The sequence below is a fragment of the Eleginops maclovinus genome, chromosome 6, assembly GCF_036324505.1.
Source record: "Eleginops maclovinus isolate JMC-PN-2008 ecotype Puerto Natales chromosome 6, JC_Emac_rtc_rv5, whole genome shotgun sequence".
Lineage (NCBI taxonomy): Eukaryota > Metazoa > Chordata > Actinopteri > Perciformes > Eleginopidae > Eleginops > Eleginops maclovinus.
This window is the reverse complement of record NC_086354.1, coordinates 1729416-1750135: the sequence shown is the minus strand read 5'-3', so window position 1 is coordinate 1750135 and position 20720 is coordinate 1729416. Positions and strand designations below refer to the sequence as shown.

The following is a 20720-nucleotide window of genomic DNA, read 5'->3' as shown; positions in this document are numbered from 1 at the left end:
CCACCTGGACAGCTGATGCAGCATTCGGTTTGCATAACCGAAGCATTTCTGCACAAACTGTCAGAAACCTCAGGGGAGCTCAGGTGCATGCTCGTCATTCCCACAAGAGGGCTTTACGACGGAGCCAGTCCAACAGACCCTGGATATCTTTGAGTTGTCTGGCTTAGAGAAAGAAGAATAAGCCACCACCTTCAGTGCAAAACTTTCATTAAAGCACAATACCCATGTTTATATAAAGAAAACAAACGAAAAGTATTCGGAACTACTGAAAAAGAAAAAGGATTATTTTACAAAAGTATTGGAAACTATTAATATACAATGTGCAGAATAGCCCCATTATTTTCATGTTGCAGCAGATTGAGGTTAAAAATTATCACTTCTTTATATATTTTTTATTCGTGTTGAACAAAGTTTGAAATAAATGCAGTATGATACTTTTCTCAGGAAAGATTAAGGATAATGTTGCATAGTGTTGCATACATTTTCTCTAACACTGCACTTAATTAAAGTATTTTCTTGTTGAATGATGTGCACCAGGATGGGTGTTGTTAGTTCTGAAGTGTCGCAGTACACAGCACTGCTCAGATACCCCCCCCCCCCCCCCAACATCTGTGAGCTACATGAATATTTCATGAAATAAAGATAATGTAATGGTGATTAATTCATTCATTTAATTTGCCTTGGATTAAAAATACAAATGAAATTCATGAAAGAAGAGACAGACATTAATTAATGATCTTTTTGAAAATCTGGAACCACTAACCAGGTTAATAGGTCTAAACATTGTTACAACCCTAGCAGGCACCACACAGTTAACCCAGCCTTTGTTGACTACTGATGTCTTTTGTCCCCTCAGGGAACTGGAGGACTTTGTGGAGTGCCTGCAGAGTAGCTCCGCCTCCAGTGCCGAGCAGCTGTCCGTCACTCTAAGCGAGGTGGAGGACGGAGCAGTTAACCTGCAGAGGGTTGGAGCAGCACTGGCCATCCTGAGAGGTCTGAATCAATGGAAACTTTAAATACATCATTGTTAGAGGTCATACATTATTTCTTGTCATTTAATGTGACGACAGTAGTGCACCTCAAAAGGGGGGACCAAAAGGTTGAGGTTTAAGTATGAGCAAGTCTGGTTATTAGCACTTTAAAATGAAAATTCATATAAATAGTACTCATTATTTATAAAAAAATATACAAATATGTGTTGATAATATCTGTCATTGGAGTTCATTTGGTCCATTAGCTCAAAAATATATTAAAATAAAATAATCAGAAAGAATAAATAATTATCAGAAATCATTATCAATTATTATATTAAACCTATTTCTAAAATATTAGTTTGTATGATAAGATAATAGATGGTCCAACTACTGTGAGATTGTCACGTGTATGATGATGGTGCAGGGTTAAGAAGATAAGATCTGGTGTAGCTAAGCTGGGTTGTCGAAGAGGAGACTATCGGTTGGATAGCAGAAGAAGAACAACGTGGTACAATTGAATCTTTTGGTGGATTGCATAAACTGTACTCTGTAGCATCATGTCAACCAGCTCTGATGGAAATAATAGGAATGAAATGGAATGGATGATATGTAGATTTAAGGATGAAAAGGGCTTTGAGAAGTAAAGATAGTGTAGCAAGAGCGAGGAGTTGGTCGGGTGACAGTGAAGTCGACAAGGCTAGCAGGAAAAAAATCAAGAACCTCTCAAAATGAAAGGCAGGCTAGCAAGGACCAATCCCCGGACAACGAATGGTAAGTAAAAGTCGAATTTAATCAGGATGGTGGACATTATCATCCAATTAAACTTACCATAGCTTTGTGTTCTTCATATTGGCATATGAAGACCACAAAGTTCACCTTTTTGACTACTGTAAATGTTGCATCACAGCTGAAAAAGAAAAGTGATACAATCAAAGCCATTGGGGAGGCAGCTGGATAATTCCTTGATATGAAAGATATTAAAGCAGACCAGATACATGCAATACTAGCTGTAAATGGAGTTGGGGAAAATGACATTCAGTGTGGGGGTTAGGTCCCTATTAATGGTACTTCACATAATACAGTGGAATGCAAGAAGTCTCATAGCTAATGATCAGGAATTTAAGAAACATGTGTACGATCTAGAGGTAGTTCCTGATGTAATATGTCTACAAGAAACCTGGTTAAGACCTCATTTAGACCTCCCAGGGTTTAGCTGTATAAGACGTGATAGAGCTAATAACCAAATGGTGGAGGGCGTGCCACTTTTAACTAACTAATAACTCCAGTGTAGGAAGTGACCACTATCCATGTGTATAAATGTATGTAAGTACGGTTGGTAAATACCAACATTTATACAAATGTATATATACAGGAAGGATGTGTAATAGCCAGGTGGTGCTCTGCTGAAGCTGATTGGGAGAAATGTAGGATATGTTGTGAGGAGTCAGCACATCTGCTAACGTCAGACGTAAGCATAGAGGTAGTCACAAACCAAGTTACGCAACAGATCCTGAATGCAGCATAGAAGAGTACCCCGAAAACAACAACTAAGGGGAGCAAGAAAGTTGAACCATGTTGGAATAAAGTCAACATTTCTCAGTGTTTACTGAGCTGTGTGGGGTTTCTTAAACTCGTTTAATACTTGTTTTATTGGTGATATACACAGTGATAGGTTCAAACCTAACATGTTTATTATAAATACATTTGTATTTATTTTTTAATATTTTCATAGAAGCAGTCAAATTGTCCAAAAATCAGCTCCTATCGTCTCTTCTTATGCTCTATTCCTTGACCTTTGTGTGAAACGTCACGGGGTTAAGGAATAGTGGATAGGAGAATTCAAAAGGACTTGGGAAAAGAGACCGCAGTGCTTTGAGAATCCGACTGCACTGACACTATCCCACGTGTTTATGATGTCCTTAATGTGCGTCTTCTGTGGGGGAACTTCAGTTCTCTGAACAGGGCTACTGAAAGACATCTAGAGACTATGCACCGTGCTCTGATGGTGTTGTTTTTTTAGACAACAGAGAAACATACTGTATATTCTTCTCCAAGGTTGGAAGTGATACTTACGTATGTTTTCCATGTTCTCAAATTCATTTATCCTAATCCTGCTCAGATGTTCACACTTGCAGAGAACTATTTTACAAGACCAACATTCTGACTCAAACTCAATTATTATATGGATATTTATTTATTGGAAACAGTTGTGTTCTGTAATAGATGATGAATGATCATTGAATCTGTACTCCTCACTCCACTATGATATTAGTTGTATAAGTCTATGTAGGACAATATCACTATTGGATCAAATGAATGTGAAACTGACTCGCCACAATCAGAGACAGCGGACAATGTTGTTGACATAATTTGTATCCAATTATATCCTGACAGCTTATCTGCCTGAGGGTTGCAGACCCTGCGACTCCTTGTGAAACATTGATCTAAGGCGATAGGAAGTGTTCCAGAGTGGAAACGGGTGAAGCGTTGTTTTCATTGAACTCCTCCTGACCCGTTGGTTGTGTTCTAGGTGAGTTTCCAGAACTGCAGGGGAAGCTGCGTGCAGTGCTGGGGCTGGAGGTGGAGGCGATGCGTTTCCTGAAGGAAGAGCCTCATAAGATGGAGTCCATGCTGAAGAGGGTCAGGGCCCTGACGGAGGCCCTCAGCTGTCTCCGCAGGTGCCCATTACCGCCACAAAGCCTGTCTGTTCAGTGTTATATTATTCTGATGCATTCTCACATCTTTTTCTCTCCAGGTGTGTGTCAGAGTCAACCCCCCCAGCCACAGCAGCTCAGGTGGAGCCTCTTAATATCCCGGGAACACACCAGGGACCCCTGAAGACCCAGAGCCCCCAGACCTCCCCCAAACCCCAACCCCGATCCTCCGTCAAACCTGCCCCACTCACCCCCTCCCTTCCTGGGGGTCCGTCCGAGGCCTCCCCGGTCATGGCCCGCAGAATGAACACAGCAGCCTCAGTGAACCAGTCCCCCCACCACCAGCCCAGCCCCCCACTGACTCCCACCCATGGGAGAGACTCCCCCTCTGTAGCCAAGGTGCTGCCCAGATGAATGTTTATGCATTACAATCTGAGCCTTTGTGGGTGTGTCATATAATAAACATGTTGTTTGTTTGTTGTGAAGGTGAGTCCTTGCAGCAGAGAGGGCAGCCCCGCCCTGCAGAAGAGACCCCTTCAGCACCCAACACAGGGGGGCCACACTGACCCGACCAGCATGATGCAAACAAACACACAAACTGAGGTGAGTGTGTTTTGGTTTTATTGAATGTATACCTTTTAAACTATTTTTGAACACTCACTATTAAAAATAGGAACCTTTATTTATAGCAGCTTTGAAACACAGTTAAAGAATGTTTTGCAATACTAATAATAATAATACATAACATTTATATAGCGCCTTTCTAGAAACCAAAGGTCGCTTTACAAGTCGGGTAGGGGGGAATAGGGGAAAAGAGGCAGACAGGGGGGGGGGGGGGGGAGTAATAAACCTATCAAACTAACTATCTAGTGGGGAAAGCCTTGGTGAAAAGGTGCTTTTTGAGAGCTTTTTTGAAAGTGTCCAGGGTTTGGGCGCTGCGGATTTCGGGGGAGAGAGAGTTCCAGAGGGTAGGGGACGCTACACTGAAAGCTCTATCACCGAAAGTCCGCAACCTGGTGCGGGGGGTGGAGCAATACTGACATGAAACTGACAGCTAGCAGCTAGACACAAAACACACACGCAGCCCCTGAGAGAGAAACAGTTTGATCAATAACCTCATCATAACCCTCGATTGTTTACATCGCATTTCAAACAATAAAGGGATTTGCTGAGGTGTTGTGGAGGAGCCCTGAGGTTACTCTCTACACTCTGAGTCTACAGTACACTAATATGTAGATGGTTAGTTAAAACTAATAAACATGTTGTTCCATATTTGAATATACAGTACAGTCTTACATATTATTAATGGGAAACCTAGGTCAGTCAATTTGCTCTATAAGTCGATTTAATACAGGCTCCGCCCTCTACTGGACTATATGGGTACTACCCTTCACTAATGACATGCGAGTGTTCACACACTGAATTTACGTCAATGTAGTCGGCCAATCAAGACGAACCTACCCGAATGCCTGCGTAGGCCTCACAGTATATAAGGCAGCTACACCGCTGTCTGTCATCCTTTTCTCTTCAGCGACCGGTGAGACAACACCTGACTTAGAAATAAGATGATGAGATAATGTTTGCGCGTCATTAGTGAAGGGTAGTACCCATAGAGTCCAGTAGAGGGCTCTGCCTGTGCTTATAGAACTAGGGTTACAATACGTAACCTTCGATATAGCCATCAATTCAACAGACACTGTTTCAATGTGAAGATGGAACCATCTACATGTTTACACATATTGATTGTGATGCTTAAGCAAGAAAAACAATTCCTGACTTTCTTACCAAAATGAAGCCCGCTTCCAAAAGAGACATTTTACATCGCTGCCTTTTGAAGGGAGGACAGTATTGATCTTTTGCTGACTCAGACCTATTCATGGTTTAAAAACACACCTCTCATCAACATGTGTGCCCTTTGTGTGTGTCAGACTGTAGAGAGATGGACTCCAGAGTGCAGTCTGAGTGTACAGACCCCCCCCCCCAGCACCAACACACACTGTGAGCAGGACCTCCAGGAAGCCCAGGCCCACCTGATACAGTCTGTCCCTGCTCTGAATGTGTCACACTCACACACAGAGGGATGCTCTGCCTCAGGACAGAGAGCTTCTACAGCCTCAGTGGAGCAGCAGGAAGTGACACCTCCCCAGCTGAGGGAGGATGTGGGCTCCACCCAGTCAGTTGCCCTAGACTCAGGTATGACACTAGTTTGAAGGAAGAAAATAAAACACAGCCATATTCAGAAATATGTCCAGAACAAGGGAGTATTCCTTTGGTCCACCAGCCATCATTTGATATGGAGTGAGAGTTCTGATCCAAGTGTCAGCCAACAGCAGAGAAGTGTTGCTGTAATGGAGGCAAACATTGTTGAGACATTAGTTGTCTGCTTTTTATCAGTTTGTAAATTATATGGATGTATAAGGAGAACTTGATCCAGCCTTGCAGGTGGGCTCTCATTAATTCCTAAGTGTAGCGGCGTGGTACTCTCTCTTTGCGTTGTGTATTTCACAGAAGGAGACCATCACTGTTGGCAACTTTGCCGTTTATTTTAAACATCTGGCAGAAAAATTAACACAGTCAGTCCTGGTGTCCTCACACACACACACACACATACACTTGAGGTAGACAGCAAGGTCCGACTGCTGTTTAAATATTAAAACGAACATAAAATAACTAACAAAGTGTCATATACCTGGTAGAGGAATTAACAGTCAGTCCCAGGTTCCTCACACACACACACACACACACACACACACACACACACACACACACACACACACACACACACACACACACACACACACACACACACACACACACACACACACATCTGAAAACAGTCAAATGAAAAGAAAGTGCAAGTTAGCTTACACATGTAGGGCTAGCCCTTTTATAAACAAAAAAGAGAAAAACAGTCACTTTTTATGAATAATGACGTGCTCGACCGTTCGGGAGCTATACGTATATAAAATACAACCTAAACCACCCCTTAGTATTGAATCAAAGTAATTAATATAAAACAATAGCGGAGCTCCTAACTCGTCCACCTACCAGGTAGACAGCAAGGTCCGACTGCTGTTCTCCCCCTGGGTGCACGACCCTAATCCACAGGGGTGTTGCCTTTAAGTACCGTAGGATAATTAAGTTATATATGTGGTGTGATGAGTTTTTATGGCAAGTGGAATCATACCACACCTTAACTCCGTTACATAAGCAAGTTGCTCAGTGGTGCATGAAGCCGAACTGGCCTGACTCTGGAGAACAGAAGTACCCGGGTCATCCGGGGATCTGAGCCCATAGCGATGTGCACTTGTGTTCTCCTTAAGCCCCGCCTCAAATCCCCTCCTGTGTAGCAGCCTCACGTCTGGCCTCGGCTCAGTCATATGAATGGAGAGGGGAAATAAGGGCTTTTAATGCATTCTATGCATTGTATGACATAATTATTCAAATGAGCTGTTCAAGGCTCTGTACTGTTAAGTTGATTTAGCTAAAAACGACGTCTCTTTCCCAATGTTAGTCAGTTGGAAAGTTGTAATTGATTAAATTACTTCTGTCTCATTCGATTCGTCCAGCTCCAGCAGCCCCGCAGCTTGTTGCAGTCCCTGTGAAGCTTCCGACCTCAGCCCGCCCCTTAGCGTCTCCATCAGCCCCCACCTCAGTGTCTACATCAGCCCCCACCTCAGCGTCTCCCAGCACAGAGCGCAGCAGACGGCCACAGGTGGAGAAACCACGCCGCACCAGCGTGGACAAGGCTATGAAGCACAGTCCAGACAGAGGGGGGAAGTCTCCCCCTCCTCCCCCACCACGGAGGTTAGTTCATCCCTGAGGCTCATCTGCAGACCCAGCTCTGTACTGTCTACTTACTATTGATCCCCCCGATGCATCATTATGATTGATATTAACATTAATGTATCCCCTCCCCAGGTTCCACGCTGTCAGCTCAGGACTCACAACCGGGAGCTCAGGAGAAGTGATTTTTACCACCAAGAAGGAATTGGGGGGAGCCAAGGTATGTATGTGTGTGTGTGTGTGTGTGTGTGTGTGTGTGTGTGTGTGTGTGTGTGTGTGTGTGTGTGTGTGTGTGTGTGTGTGTGTGTGTGTGTGTGTGTGTGTGTGTGTGTGTGTGTGTGTGTGTGTGTGTGTGTGTGTAGAAAGGTCAGGCATATCTGTTCAATACAAACTATTCACAGTATCTGCTCAATGCACAATATTCATATTTACGGTAGGCATATCTGTTGAATACAAACTATCCATATTTACAGTAGCTGTTCAATGCACAATATTTAGTTTCTCAGTTCAATTAATAATATTACAGATATTAGCCTACAGTTCAATGAACACAATCCATATTAAGTTTCTCTGTTCAATGCACAATATCTGTCAATGCTCAAGTTGCTCTATCAGCCTGACTTTAATGTAACTGCACATTATCTGTAAGTCTTTTGAAACCTGGTTGATAGTTAGTGATTGCCAGTCTGAGGCAGTCAGTAAGATGTGCGTCAGTCATACGAGTTCTATACTTGGATTTTATTATTTTCATTTGTGAAAAGGCCATTTCACATAAGTATGTGGAGCCAAAGTAGGCCTTCAGTTTAAGCGCGCATGACACAATCAGTGGATACCACTCTCTACTCACGAGAGACCAAAAGTCCTGGTCTCTTGCTCTGGCCTTCAATTGAATGTCGCTTTGCATTTCAATAATCTCCATGTCAACGCCCATAGGTAATGTAAACACCTCCTGCATTTTAACTGACAGCTGTTCAATGTCAATGCTTTTGGATATGAGTCTTTGAATTTAGCATGGGTGCTAGCATGATGGCGCTCCAGGTTGCCACGTTTTGGCAAGGCTACCGCCTGTTGGCATATGAGGCATATAGTCTTCTCTTTTGCTGATGTGAAAAGAAATTCATGCTCCCATTCCGGGTGGAAATAATACGTTTTTGATTTCTTTTTTGCCGGACCCTCAGCCGTATCGATATTAACTGTTAGTTTAGGTTGGCAGAACTTGGCACAGTTTAAAGTTACTACTTTCTCAAGATGTCCGTTAGGATATGATTTTTTTTTTAACCCTGCCCTCAATTGCATGCAAGCCTCAGCATAGACCTCAGCATATCAAATAACCAATTGGAGTTTTTTAAATGACCTATGTGAGATTCAAATCAACAAGCCAGAGCTAGGTCTAAAAAGCTTGTTAAAACAACCAACCAACCAGAGCATGAACATTTTTTTTTTTGTTGAAAATTTGAAAATGCTAGGGATCGACAGTGAAGGCTTTGAAGATCGACCAGTTGATCACGATCGACATGTTGGTTACCCCTGCTCTATGTCATGCATTCCTTTTTTAGAACAATTGGTGGAAATTGTCTGATAACCCAATTATTACTTTGCTCAGAAAAAGTCAGTCAATGCAAGAAGTTGTAGATTTTATTCTCTGCTGAGAAGAGCCAATCACCATACAGTGTCAAACAGTCTGATGACAAAGAGGGCAAAGTTCCTCTTGTACAGTGCGTGTAATGAGAGAGGGGGTGGCTGACTGTCTTGGAAAAATAGACTAATCGTTTTGACCATTTAACCTTTAAAAGAGGTAATTATACAGACAACTACGGAGGAAAACAGAAGTTAAATAAAAGGTTAAGTAGGGGAAAACTGATGTTCAGTTAGAGGTGAAGCAGAGGTTGGAACCACTTGGTGCTGCGTCACTATTGCACCATCTTCCTACGCCTGTCTACACAGCAGTACACACTTTCTGTACCTGTCTGTTTTCCACTTGAGTGTAAAATTCTCCCCTCAAAACAGAGGTTGATACTAGAACTTTAAACTTGTGATTAGTCATGATATATTTACTCGATTACATGTTTTAATTGATTAAATGGCGCTACCAAGAGAAGCTGTGAATATGTGAAGCTTTTGGGGCTGTCTGCAGTCACCGAACGTAGTGTTATCTTTCTTTCAGTCTCGGACAGTATCTCGGCTCCGAACCGTAGTTGGGATGCTCACTGGCCTTTGAATGTCTGAACTTGGCTCGCTGTCAGGCCGGTAACCAGCCGCCCAGGCTATTTTTACATTAACAAAGATGAGGAGGCGTTTGGGTGCCGTTGGAACATTGGCCGCTTTATTTCACTCAGACCGTGATAACATGTCTTTAAGCAGGTTCATAATGAGCTAAACTGGACACGTGTTCCCTCTCCACACTACACATGCGCCTCGCCGCAGTCGTCGCCATTACACAGCCAGGATGTTCTCTTTCCCACAACCCCCATGTGCACACATAGACATCTTATAGACGGAGCATCGAACGCTACTGCCTACTGGCGCTGACGAGACGCATGGCCGCCATCTTGGAATGGTGATCCGCTCCACTCAGTGTAATTCGTTTGGCAGAGCAATGAACTGTCAGCGCATTTAATTAATCATAACTCACTGAATACCACTGATTTTCACGCGGTTTTTTGTCATACGTGTAGCTATGATAAAGGACACGTTGTGACGTGTCTTATTAATCATAGTTGGCTTAACAGTAATAGAATATTATGATATGCTATAAGTGACGTCCGAGATCAAAACTGGGAACATAATCACCGAGGGGAATTATTTTTTAATTTGAGCTATTTTTAAGTTGAAGAAACAATATATGATTAGGTTATATATACATGTATATCCTACATAAACAATGTATGAATACATTAGATATCTATATATCTTAGGGACCAGGGACGTGCACAGGTACGGGCTAATGTTGCCCGGGCAATGGCCCGTTTGCCGTTTTTGGCTGACCTGCCCTTATGGAGAGAGTGAGAGTTTTTATTTTTTTCTGTTGTGGCCGAATCAACATGATAAGCCCAGAATCAGTATTGTAGCGTCTCGCTGCGGGAAACACACCTTGTCAGCGCTGTCGTCTGCCCCCAGTCACGTGACTTTGTTTACAATCACAGCTGAGAGTAAAGGAAAAGCCTTAGCAGCTTTCTTCTTCTTCTCTTTTCTTCTTCTTCTTCTTCTTCTTCTTCTTCTTCTTCTTCTTCTTCTTCTTCTTCTTCTTCTTCTTCTTCTTCTTCTTCTTCTTCTTCTTCTTCTTCTTCTTCTATGTAATTGCCCGCGAAATTCTGAATGAATAACTCGTTTCAGTGTGAACTAATTCCACACAGTATGACCACAAAAGTGTTTTAAACCGGTTAAGTTTTTATTATTCATGTTCTATATCGCTAAGTGTGTTATTAGACATTTTACACGTTTTATATATATAATATTTATTGTACTGTAGGCTACTGGTGCCGATACATTAAGACTGTGTCGGATTTTGGAAAATTGGGGACTTTACTTCCTCTTCACACCGTCGGTTATTTACAGAAAAACACCTCAATATACTTGTTGTTGTGCTTCTATGTCTTTTCATCTGCCATGTCTCTACCATTTTAGTTTGACCATCAATGTTATGGAATAGGCTACTAAATAAATAAGTAATTCCATACCTTACCATTACTGCACTCATAAAGAATGATAAGAATGTGGAGATCGTATTGAAACGCAGGAGACGTTCATTACAGTTGAGCACACGAATGCGTGTCTCGTTTCATCAAAAAAAAAAAGTTAACAAAACAAGATGGCGCTGTCCTGTAAACCAAAAAGCATGGGGCTCCACGTCATCGTAAACACAGATTAATTAAAGGGACCACGATCCCTTTTTACAGTCGTACTTTCAAGCATAAACCAACGGTCATACTTACAGGCATGAAACAACAGTGTGTAGAACCACACTTAAGAAGGAGGTGAATTATGTATATTACATTCACTACACACGTCCCCCCAGAATTCACCATATAAGAAGAAAAACAAAAAAACAGTCATCGGTGAGGTGGTCGTATTAAACGGCCACAACGGCTGTGCCGTACAGGAGGCAGAGGAGGCACTACTGCGGCAGGTGTCTCACCATGACACGGGTGTGGGGCATGCAGTGTGGGGGTTTCAGGAGGGAGGGGAGCAGGGGGTGGGGGCAGACCTGGAGGTCGCCGCGTCTTGGGGGCTGGGCCAATTCAATGGGCCTAGCCACATCCAAATGAGCAGGTTTGAGGCGGTCAACAGAGACTCGCTCCGGTTTGCCACCCATGTCCACCACAAAATGTTTATCCCCTGTCTCCAACACACGGAATGGACCTTCGTACGGCGGGCGTAGCGGTCCCCTGTGGGCATCGTGGCGAATGAAAACATAATCAGCCGTCTGAAGCCCAGCGGGGATGTGCGACTGAGGGAGGCCGTGACGGGAAGTAGGGATAGGAGCGAAAAGCCTCGCATTGTCCAGTAGCGTGGCTCGCTGGAGAGTTGCAGACCAAGGGGCAGTGGTGCTAGGGACAAAATCCCCTGGAACCCGCAGCGGCTGGCCATAAACAAGCTCTGCGGATGAGGACTGTAGGTCCTCCTTTGGTGCAGTTCTGATGCCCAGCATTACCCACGGGAGCTTGTCGACCCAGTTGCAGTCTTTGAGGCTGGCACGAAGAGCAGCCTTCATCGACCTATGAAATCGCTCACAGAGTCCGTTCGCCTGCGGGTGATATGCAGTAGTGCGGTGGAGTTTCACTCCTAGGCTCTGGGCAACAGCGTTCCACAGCTCAGACGTAAACTGCGCGCCCCGGTCAGAGGATATGTCTGATGGAGTGCCGAAACGGGCAACCCAGGTGCCGATAAATGCACGTGTCATCTCCACAGATGCCAGCGATGTCAGTGGCACAGCCTCAGGCCAACGGGTGGTCCTGTCAACCATGGTCAACAGGTAGGTGAAACCCTGAGAGGAGGGCAGAGGGCCGACCAGATCAATGTTAACATGGTCAAACCGTCTCTCTGGCACTGGGAACAACTCTAACGGGGCTTTAGTGTGGCGGTGTACTTTGGCCCGTTGGCACTCAACACAGGTGTTAGCCCAGTCCCGAACGTCCTTCTTGAGGCCGTGCCAAACAAATGTTGCCGCAACCAGCCTCTGTGACGCTTTAGAACCAGGGTGGGAGAGACCATGGACGGCATCAAAAACTTGTCGTCGCCAAGCCATGGGAATGATTGGCCGAGGGGAGCCTGTGGAGACGTCACACAGGAGCGTGGTGCTGGTATCGCCAAAAACCACATCCTCCATCATCAGCCCAGTAGTTGAGCTCTTAAGGTGTTGCACGTCTGGGTCTGTAGTCTGGTCCGCTGCCATTCGGCTGTAATCCAAACCAAGATGGACTGCCCCTGCCACAGCCCGTGACAGGCAGTCAGCCACCTGGTTGTCCTTACCTGCAACGTGCTGTAAATCCGTGGTGAACTCGGAAATGTAGCACAGATGACGTTGCTGGCGGGCGGACCACGGCTCAGCCACCTTGGCCATGGCGAAAGTCAGTGGCTTGTGGTCGACAAAAGCGGTGAAGTGTCGCCCTTCCAGCAGGGAACGAAAGTGTCTGATGGCGAGGTAGAGGCCAAGCAGCTCCCGGTCGAAGGTGCTGTACTTCCGTTCACTGGGGCGCAACTGACGGCTGAAGAAAGCAAGCGGCTGCCAGGCCCCGCCTACCCACTGCTCGTAGACGGCACCGACAGCGTAGTCTGAGGCGTCCGAGGTGATGGCGATGGAGGCTGAGGGAGAAGGATGTGCCAGCATGGCGGCGTTCGCCAGGGCTGTCTTTGTGTCAGCAAAAGCTTTGACCCTGCTTTCAGTCAAGTCTACACCGTGCTTGGGCTTACCTTTCAAGGCCTCGTGCAAGGGCCGCATGAACTGGGCGGCTCGAGGAATGAACCGGTGGTAAAAATTCACCATGCCCAGGAACTCCTGCAGGGCCTTGCCAGTGAGCGGGCGTGGAAACTGTGTCACCGCCTCCACCTTTGATGGGAGAGGGACTGCACCATCCTTGGTGACTCTGTGTCCCAGGAAATCGATGGTGGAGAGACCGAATTGGCACTTGGCGGGGTTAACAATTAGCCCATGTTGGCTGAGGCGCTCAAAAAGTGTTCTGAGGTGCGCCAGATGCTGAGCTTTGGACGTGCTTGCTACCAGGATGTCGTCCAAGTACACAAAAAGAAAAGGCAGGTCTCGTAGGATAGAGTCCATGAGGCGTTGAAAAGATTGAGCAGCATTTTTAAGGCCGAACGGCATTCTCAAAAACTCAAACAGGCCAAATGGCGTGATAACTGCTGTTTTGGGAATGTCCAGTGAGTGTACCGGCACCTGATGATAACCCCGGACGAGGTCAACCTTGGAAAAAATCACCATACCAGCCAGGTGTGATGAAAAATCCTGTATGTTCGGGACTGGGTATCGGTCAGGTGTCGTTGCCTCATTAAGCCGCCGGTAGTCGCCACACGGGCGCCAGCCGCCACCGGGTTTGGGGACGATGTGGAGGGGTGATGCCCATGGGCTGTCGGATCGGCGGACTATGCCCAGGCGCTCCATGTTAGCAAACTCAGCCTTTGCAATGGCAAGCTTGGTCGGGTCGAGGCGCCGAGCACGGGCGTAAACGGGTGGACCAGTAGTGGCGAGATGGTGCTCCACACCATGCTTCACGGCAGACGCCGAGAAAGTGGGCTGAGTGAGGGCCGGGAAACCAGCCAGTAGACGTTGAAAGTCATCTGAGGATGAGAGCATGCTAGACAGTTGTATGGAGTCAGCCCCGCTGAGCGTGCACTTATATGAACAAAACGTGACAGCGTCAATCAAACGGCGGTTCTTGACATCCACTAACAGTCCGTGTGCACACAAAAAATCGGCACCAAGGAGGGGAAAAGCAATGTTGGCTGTAACAAAATCCCAGCCAAACCGATGCCCTCCGAAACACAGCTCAACATATCTCTTTCCATATGTGCGGATGGGGGTCCCATTAGCAGCTTCCATAGGGGGGCCATGGCTGTCGGTCGCAATGTCCAAACGGGATGCAGGCAGGACGCTCCTCTGTGCTCCCGTGTCGCACAGGAAACGTCGTCCGGAGATGCTGTCACGGATGAAAAGCAGCCTGCCTACGCGGCCAACGCTCATGGCCACTACTGAGCGCTGGCCCTGGCGTTTCCCGACCCGCCGACGAGAAGATGTTGCAGCAATGAGTGCGGAATCGTCCTGTGGCACAGGAACGACGTGCGCGGGAGGGAGCGCCGCCATGACACAGTGCCCTTGACTCGCCAGGAAAAATGTATCAGCCTCTTCAGCCAGTCTCCGACAATCAGTGATTGTGGTGTTTGCTAATGCAGCTCTGACTTGGGAAGGCAGCTGACGCAGAAAAAGTTGCATGAAAGGAAAATCGGGTCTGTGCTCACCTAGGAGATCCAGCATATGGTCCATGAGCTCAGACGGTTTGCTGTCACCCAGTCCCTGAAGGGAGAAAAGCCTGCTGGCTCTCTCAGCATCTGACAGTTCAAACGTTTTCAACAGGTGGGCTTTAAGTGTTGCATACTATTCAGCTGCGGGAGGATTTTTAAGGAGGCTCACCACTCTGGATGCTGTTGAATTTCCAAGAGCTGATACAACGTAGTAGTAACGTGTAGTATCAACGGTGATTTCACGCAACGCGAACTGCGCTTCAGTCTGGGCAAACCATGCTGACGCAGATGATTCCCAGAATTCGGGGAGTTTGAGGGTAACAGCGTTCACCGTCATTTTCGTGTCGTGTCGTGTTGTGTCTCTGGATACGTCCAGCAAACAAACGTCGGGGTCACCAGTGTGGAGATCGTATTGAAACGCAGGAGACGTTCATTACAGTTGAGCACACGAATGCGTGTCTCGTTTAATCACACAGTAAAAGTTAACAAAACAAGATGGCGCTGTCCTGTAAACCAACAAGCATGGGGCTCCATGTCATCGTAAACACAGATTAATTAAAGGGACCACGATCCCTTTTTACAGTCGTACTTCCAAGCATAAGCCAACGGTCATACTTACAGGCATGAAACAACAGTGTGTAGAACCACACTTAAGAAGGAGGTGAAATATGTATATTACATTCACTACAAGAATAACAATAATGCGTATTGAACTGGTTTAATTAATTAGTGAGTATATTTAAGGTAATTAGTTAGAAGCCCTTTTTCCAGTTTAGAGCAATAGCCCCTCCAAATGTCTGTGCACGTCCCTGTTAGGGACCTTATAGGCTACCTTTACACGGAAACGATCTGAAACAAAAACGCAAAAGTGGCGTTTCGTTTTCACTTTTAAATCTGCATTTAGACGAGCGTTTTAGGGTGAAAATCTGCGTGCATACGGAAACGCAAAAGTGTTTGACGTTTCATATTTATCGATGCAGTAATACCTCATTCATGTTATCCCACCACTGAGAAGTCCTCCCAGGTCTCACCCACAGCTGTCTAGGTCGCCTGCTCTCTCTATGAACTTCAAGAATTTCGAGAACGTAGTTCATATTTTTGGTCTGTTCTTTACTACTCTCGCTCATCATTGCTGTTATCTGATGAAATGACTCTTGAACGTCAATTACAGCGCCTAAGGCGAGTTGAAAGTCCGCAGGGACGGACATGTTGATAGCCTTCTAATGTGTTTCCCTCGGTTTTCTGGCGCTTTATTATGCTTGTCACGTCATTTCTATGTGACGAGAAACGAAGTTTTGCGTTTTTCATCCTTTACACGGTGGCGCGACAGTGGAGCGTTTTCAAGAATTCCACTCTGGAGGGTGGTTTCACTTTCTTGCGTTTTCATCCCCCAAAAACGCCGTTTCCATCTAAACGATATAGTGCATCCGCAAAAATGTTTTGCGTTTTTAAGCCGTTTTCGTTTCCGTGTAAAGCCACCCATAGACTGTATCTCTTGACTGTTGCTGCAGCCGCAGTTTATTCTGTCTTGACACTTTGTATTGATATTTTGTATTAACAACATTCTTTCCTTAAATGATTATAATGTTTACAGTGATTGTTTTCTATGTATTTTTGTCGCTTTGGATAAAAGAGTCTGCCAAATACTTAAACATAAACATATATAAACACCTGAAAGTTTTTATATCAGCTAAAACCACCAATCTGTTTCACTGGATTCAGAATAAAACCAAATTCTGTCTTACCAAACAATGTTAGTATTTGAATATTGTTACTTGAACGACTTATTCATGGTTACAATTATACTGTTAAGAAAGTATTGTCTTATACTTTGCCTAAAATGAGAATGCATCATAATCAGTGGCGGCTGGTGAATTTTGTTTTAGGTGGGGCTGAAAGTTTGTAAACCAAACCCCTGTAGGGGGGTCTGGGGTCATCCTCCCCCAGAAGATTTTGTTGTGATTTTCACATACAAATGAAGCATTCTGGTGCATTCTGATAAAATAATACAGACAAAATAGAACATTTCCTTACAAAGACGAATGGGGCAGGGAATTGATTTGCCTTGTAGAATTCAGCAAGATTAAAAGTGCAAATGCATCAATAAAAATTGGGAATTATACACAAGTTAACATTCTCTCTCTGTGTGTGTCTGTATGTGTGTTTGTGAGAGAGAGAGAGAGAGAGAGAGAGAGAGAGAGGGAGAGAGAGAATGTTATTCTAAAATGGGTGAGTGTGTTACGGCCAATCTATTGTGTTGGTAACTTCACTCATAAATCTATCAACACTCAAGTATGCATTTAGACAAATACGATAAAATATGCATTCCACAAAATTCATATTCATATATCTTCTCTCCAGCATATCCAGCATCATCTTGTTCAGGCCAGGCTTGGCATCCACCGTACGCAGCCACCTGTAAAAATATTGAGAAGAAGCTATAACCTGTTAGCATCAGTATTTTCCAAAAATTATATCGGACAACATTAAGCCTACCTACCTTTGTAATGTGTAATGTAATTTGTGGATGTGGGAGGGGAAAATGTAGAGTATCTCTGAGGTATTTGTATGCCTTTGGACCATGTAGATGGAGCGTGAGTGCAAACTCCCTGCAGTCATGTGTGTACTCATGGCCCTGCTTTGCCGTGAAGTCCATCTTAAGATCTGAAATGTTATGAGCAAAGATGAATTAGTCCCCTTCAGATAATAACCAAGGAGTTTAATAAAGAGAGTAACAATAACATGTACATTCATTTCAAAGTGCTAATTTTGTCTTACCTGAGTAGAATGCAAGCTTCTCACTGAGCTCTTCATTAATGAGGTTCTTTTCCCTCAAATCCTTTAAAAAGACCCTTCACTGTGGTCTTTGCCCTCTTTTCTCTGGACATGGCATTCTTCTTCTCTCGCTCCAGACCTTCCACTCTTGCCAAATGTTCATTGATTTTGGCCTTAAGAGCGGTAGGAGAAGCAGGCAAGGCATAGCCATGATCCTAGTAGAAAGAGGGACGAACATGGTTTGAGTGAGGATTCACTAGACATGGTCCTAGTAGAAAGGGAGATGAACATGGTTTGAGTAATGTTTCACTTCACAAACATCACTTTGACACCACTAGTTTATGGCCCACATCCACATTCTTTCTTATAGTCATCACCTGTCAAAGCCAGTTATTTGTGAGTGTGTTTAATATGAGTGGCAGCAAAACAAGTGAGATTTTAATATGTCCAGGAACATTATGATATGATGTTTAAAGTAGAAATACTCGCATCATTAGGCTGAGGTTGTGGGTGTGAGGTTGCCATTTCTAGGGAATCCTTACAGGCCACGGACAGGCTTTCTTCAGCTCTTCTGGAGGTAGACGTAGCCCTGTCCTTTACCAACTGAAATGAAGAAACATTATGCATAATACATAATACAATATATAAAAGGATAAGTTTGTTGGATAATAGAATATTTACATTTATGAATGCTAATAGCCTTATGATGATACACCTACTTTTTGGAGGTGAACCGGGAAGCTGAAGAGGGATGGAATAACACCATCACATAGTCAATCTGAGCCGTCCTATCAAAATCGGCCTGCTTAAAATGTTGACTGCAGACATTTGAATAATCACTTGCAGTGAATCCTTCTCTCCTCAAAGCCACTTCCCACTTCTTCCTCACATCTTTGTCTTTGGGAAACCTTCAAAAGTGTCAGACGTAAATCTAGGTCAGTGCTTATGGAAGATGATTTATCAAATCTCAGTTCATAGACGGGTGACCACATAGCCTAGTTCAACAGTAATCCCAAGATTACCCAATTCCAGGTGTCAGGTAAGAGTGGCAGGGCGTTTTCCTGTTTATCACACATTTTGTCCCACATATTTCACGAAGGTGGGCTACACAAAATTGGGTTGGAAAGCTAGACTAGCTACACTGCAGTGACGTGCGGTGAGGGGAGGCAGGTGAGGCCGTGCCTCACCTGTCATCATGAAAAGTAAAATGAAGAAATAAATTTAATGATCATATTTATCCAGTTGTTTGTATTATAAAGTTATTTTCCTTTTAATTTCACCAGTTTTACATTATTTTGATCCAAAATCGCTGAATTTTCATATTCACGTTCAAACACTGAGAACGGCTGCTCGGTGAGGCACCAACCTGCTGACATGCTATACAGTGAGACTGTAACTGCTGTCTGTCTGTATGTCGCTATTAAAATGTTCAAACACTCTGGCTATATTAACTAATTTCCATACTTTAGCTGGTGTATATAATATACAGTGTTTTTTGTCAACTGTATGTCTGTAACGTGTCTCTTGTGCTGAGCAAAACCGCTGCGAAGAGAGACTAGGTGAGGCACGCAGTTCTCCTGCCTCATGGCAGTGGGTGCTAGTGAGTCCAGTGATTCTTCGTGCGCTGCAGAATAAGTGACAGCGAGCTAAAATTTACAGTTAAGTCAAGTGCAGTCGTTTGCTTATTTTTTCGTCTCGCCTGACCCTACTTTTAGAATGGAGGATTGCATATCCAAACTAAAACAATTTTCATAAGATGCTCTAAGGTTCAAATCTGATTGTGATGACGTCAGTGCCTCACCAGCCATGAACTTCACCGCACGTCACTGCTACACTGTATAGCCACTGTCCATCTGATTGTCTAGTTAGCTAACATATACTGTATTACCCCCCCCCCCCTACACAATCTGGACTGTGGTCCTAACTTTTACCCCTGTTGGCTTTTACAATCTTTATCTTCATAATTTATTTTAACTTTTTGCTGTTCAAGTATGTCATTTTCTCATTTCATTGACAAGCAATTCTATTATGTTCATACTCTTGTTTGTTAGCCTAGCTGACTACGATTTCAGTACTATCGAAGATCTTTGCTCTTTCTCAACTCTCTGGTAATATTATTTTCACAAATTACAACCAATAGTACGGTAATGTTAAATCTTACTTGTGAAAAGTAATCCCCCGGTTCCTATTTTCGACGGTCCGCTAATTTGAGCAGGAATACGCTGAACACAAGCCCGGCATCCTTGAATTCTTCTGTAGACGCTAGGCTACCTGGCCATACGTTTCAACTGTCAATTTATGCTGCTTCCGGCTCCCCATCCACACTTCAAGATGGTGGCCGCATTTCTCGCATCACAGCGTTCGATGCTCCGTCTATGTCAGTGTTTCTCAAACTTTTTCAGACCAAGGACCACTTAACCAATAAAAAGATTCTCACGGACCACCTAACTCCCCCAATATCCCAAAATAAGATTCAAGATTCAAGAAGCTTTATTAATCCCGAGGGAAATTGAGGTGCAACAGTTCAATACAAAAAAGGAAGGAGAAATATACACTAAATATAACTAAATATACACCAAATATAACTAAATATAAACTAGAATAAATACAATAGGCCTGCTTACTACTCCAACAGTATATTACAAATTACAGCCTAATAACAGCTTTATGTCACCTTCTCTATATCGCTCGTTCACACATTAAATCAACAATACAAATACAACTACGGATTTTACAAACATTTCGTTCACATGCGATTTAAACGGTAAATGCTGATAGATTTTACACATCATATGAAACATAGACTACATTTATTACTGAGTTTATGTCCGAGCGAACAGAGAGATACGCAAAATGCACCGCATTTAGTACGACACAAACTTCTGCTGTGTATTTTCAAAAAAAAAATACAGTAAAACTCTGGTTGCAGGCCCAAGTTTAACAAATATTTAACAATAACACAAGGTAATTATTTACACTGTTACATTTACAAATAGCATTGTTTACTCACTCATACACTGCGTGTCTCTGTTGCTACATAATGGGAGGAATGGTGCTG

The 20720-nt window shown here is 44.1% G+C and overlaps 1 protein-coding gene and 1 pseudogene across 1 annotated transcript in view; one reads left to right on the top strand and one right to left on the bottom strand.

Moving 5' to 3' along the window:
• The window catches only part of si:ch211-207d6.2 (sickle tail protein), a 106185-nt gene that overhangs the window by 62426 nt on the left and 23039 nt on the right, over positions 1-20720 (top strand). Inside the window, exons 12-18 of the mRNA XM_063886811.1 lie at positions 857-993; positions 3505-3652; positions 3730-4027; positions 4115-4231; positions 5557-5821; positions 7198-7435; positions 7550-7634. Of these exons, the coding sequence (XP_063742881.1) occupies positions 857-993; positions 3505-3652; positions 3730-4027; positions 4115-4231; positions 5557-5821; positions 7198-7435; positions 7550-7634 (1288 nt within the window). The remainder of the gene's footprint in view (positions 1-856; positions 994-3504; positions 3653-3729; positions 4028-4114; positions 4232-5556; positions 5822-7197; positions 7436-7549; positions 7635-20720) is intronic.
• On the bottom strand, positions 15722-19903 carry LOC134865597 (THAP domain-containing protein 6-like; annotated as a pseudogene).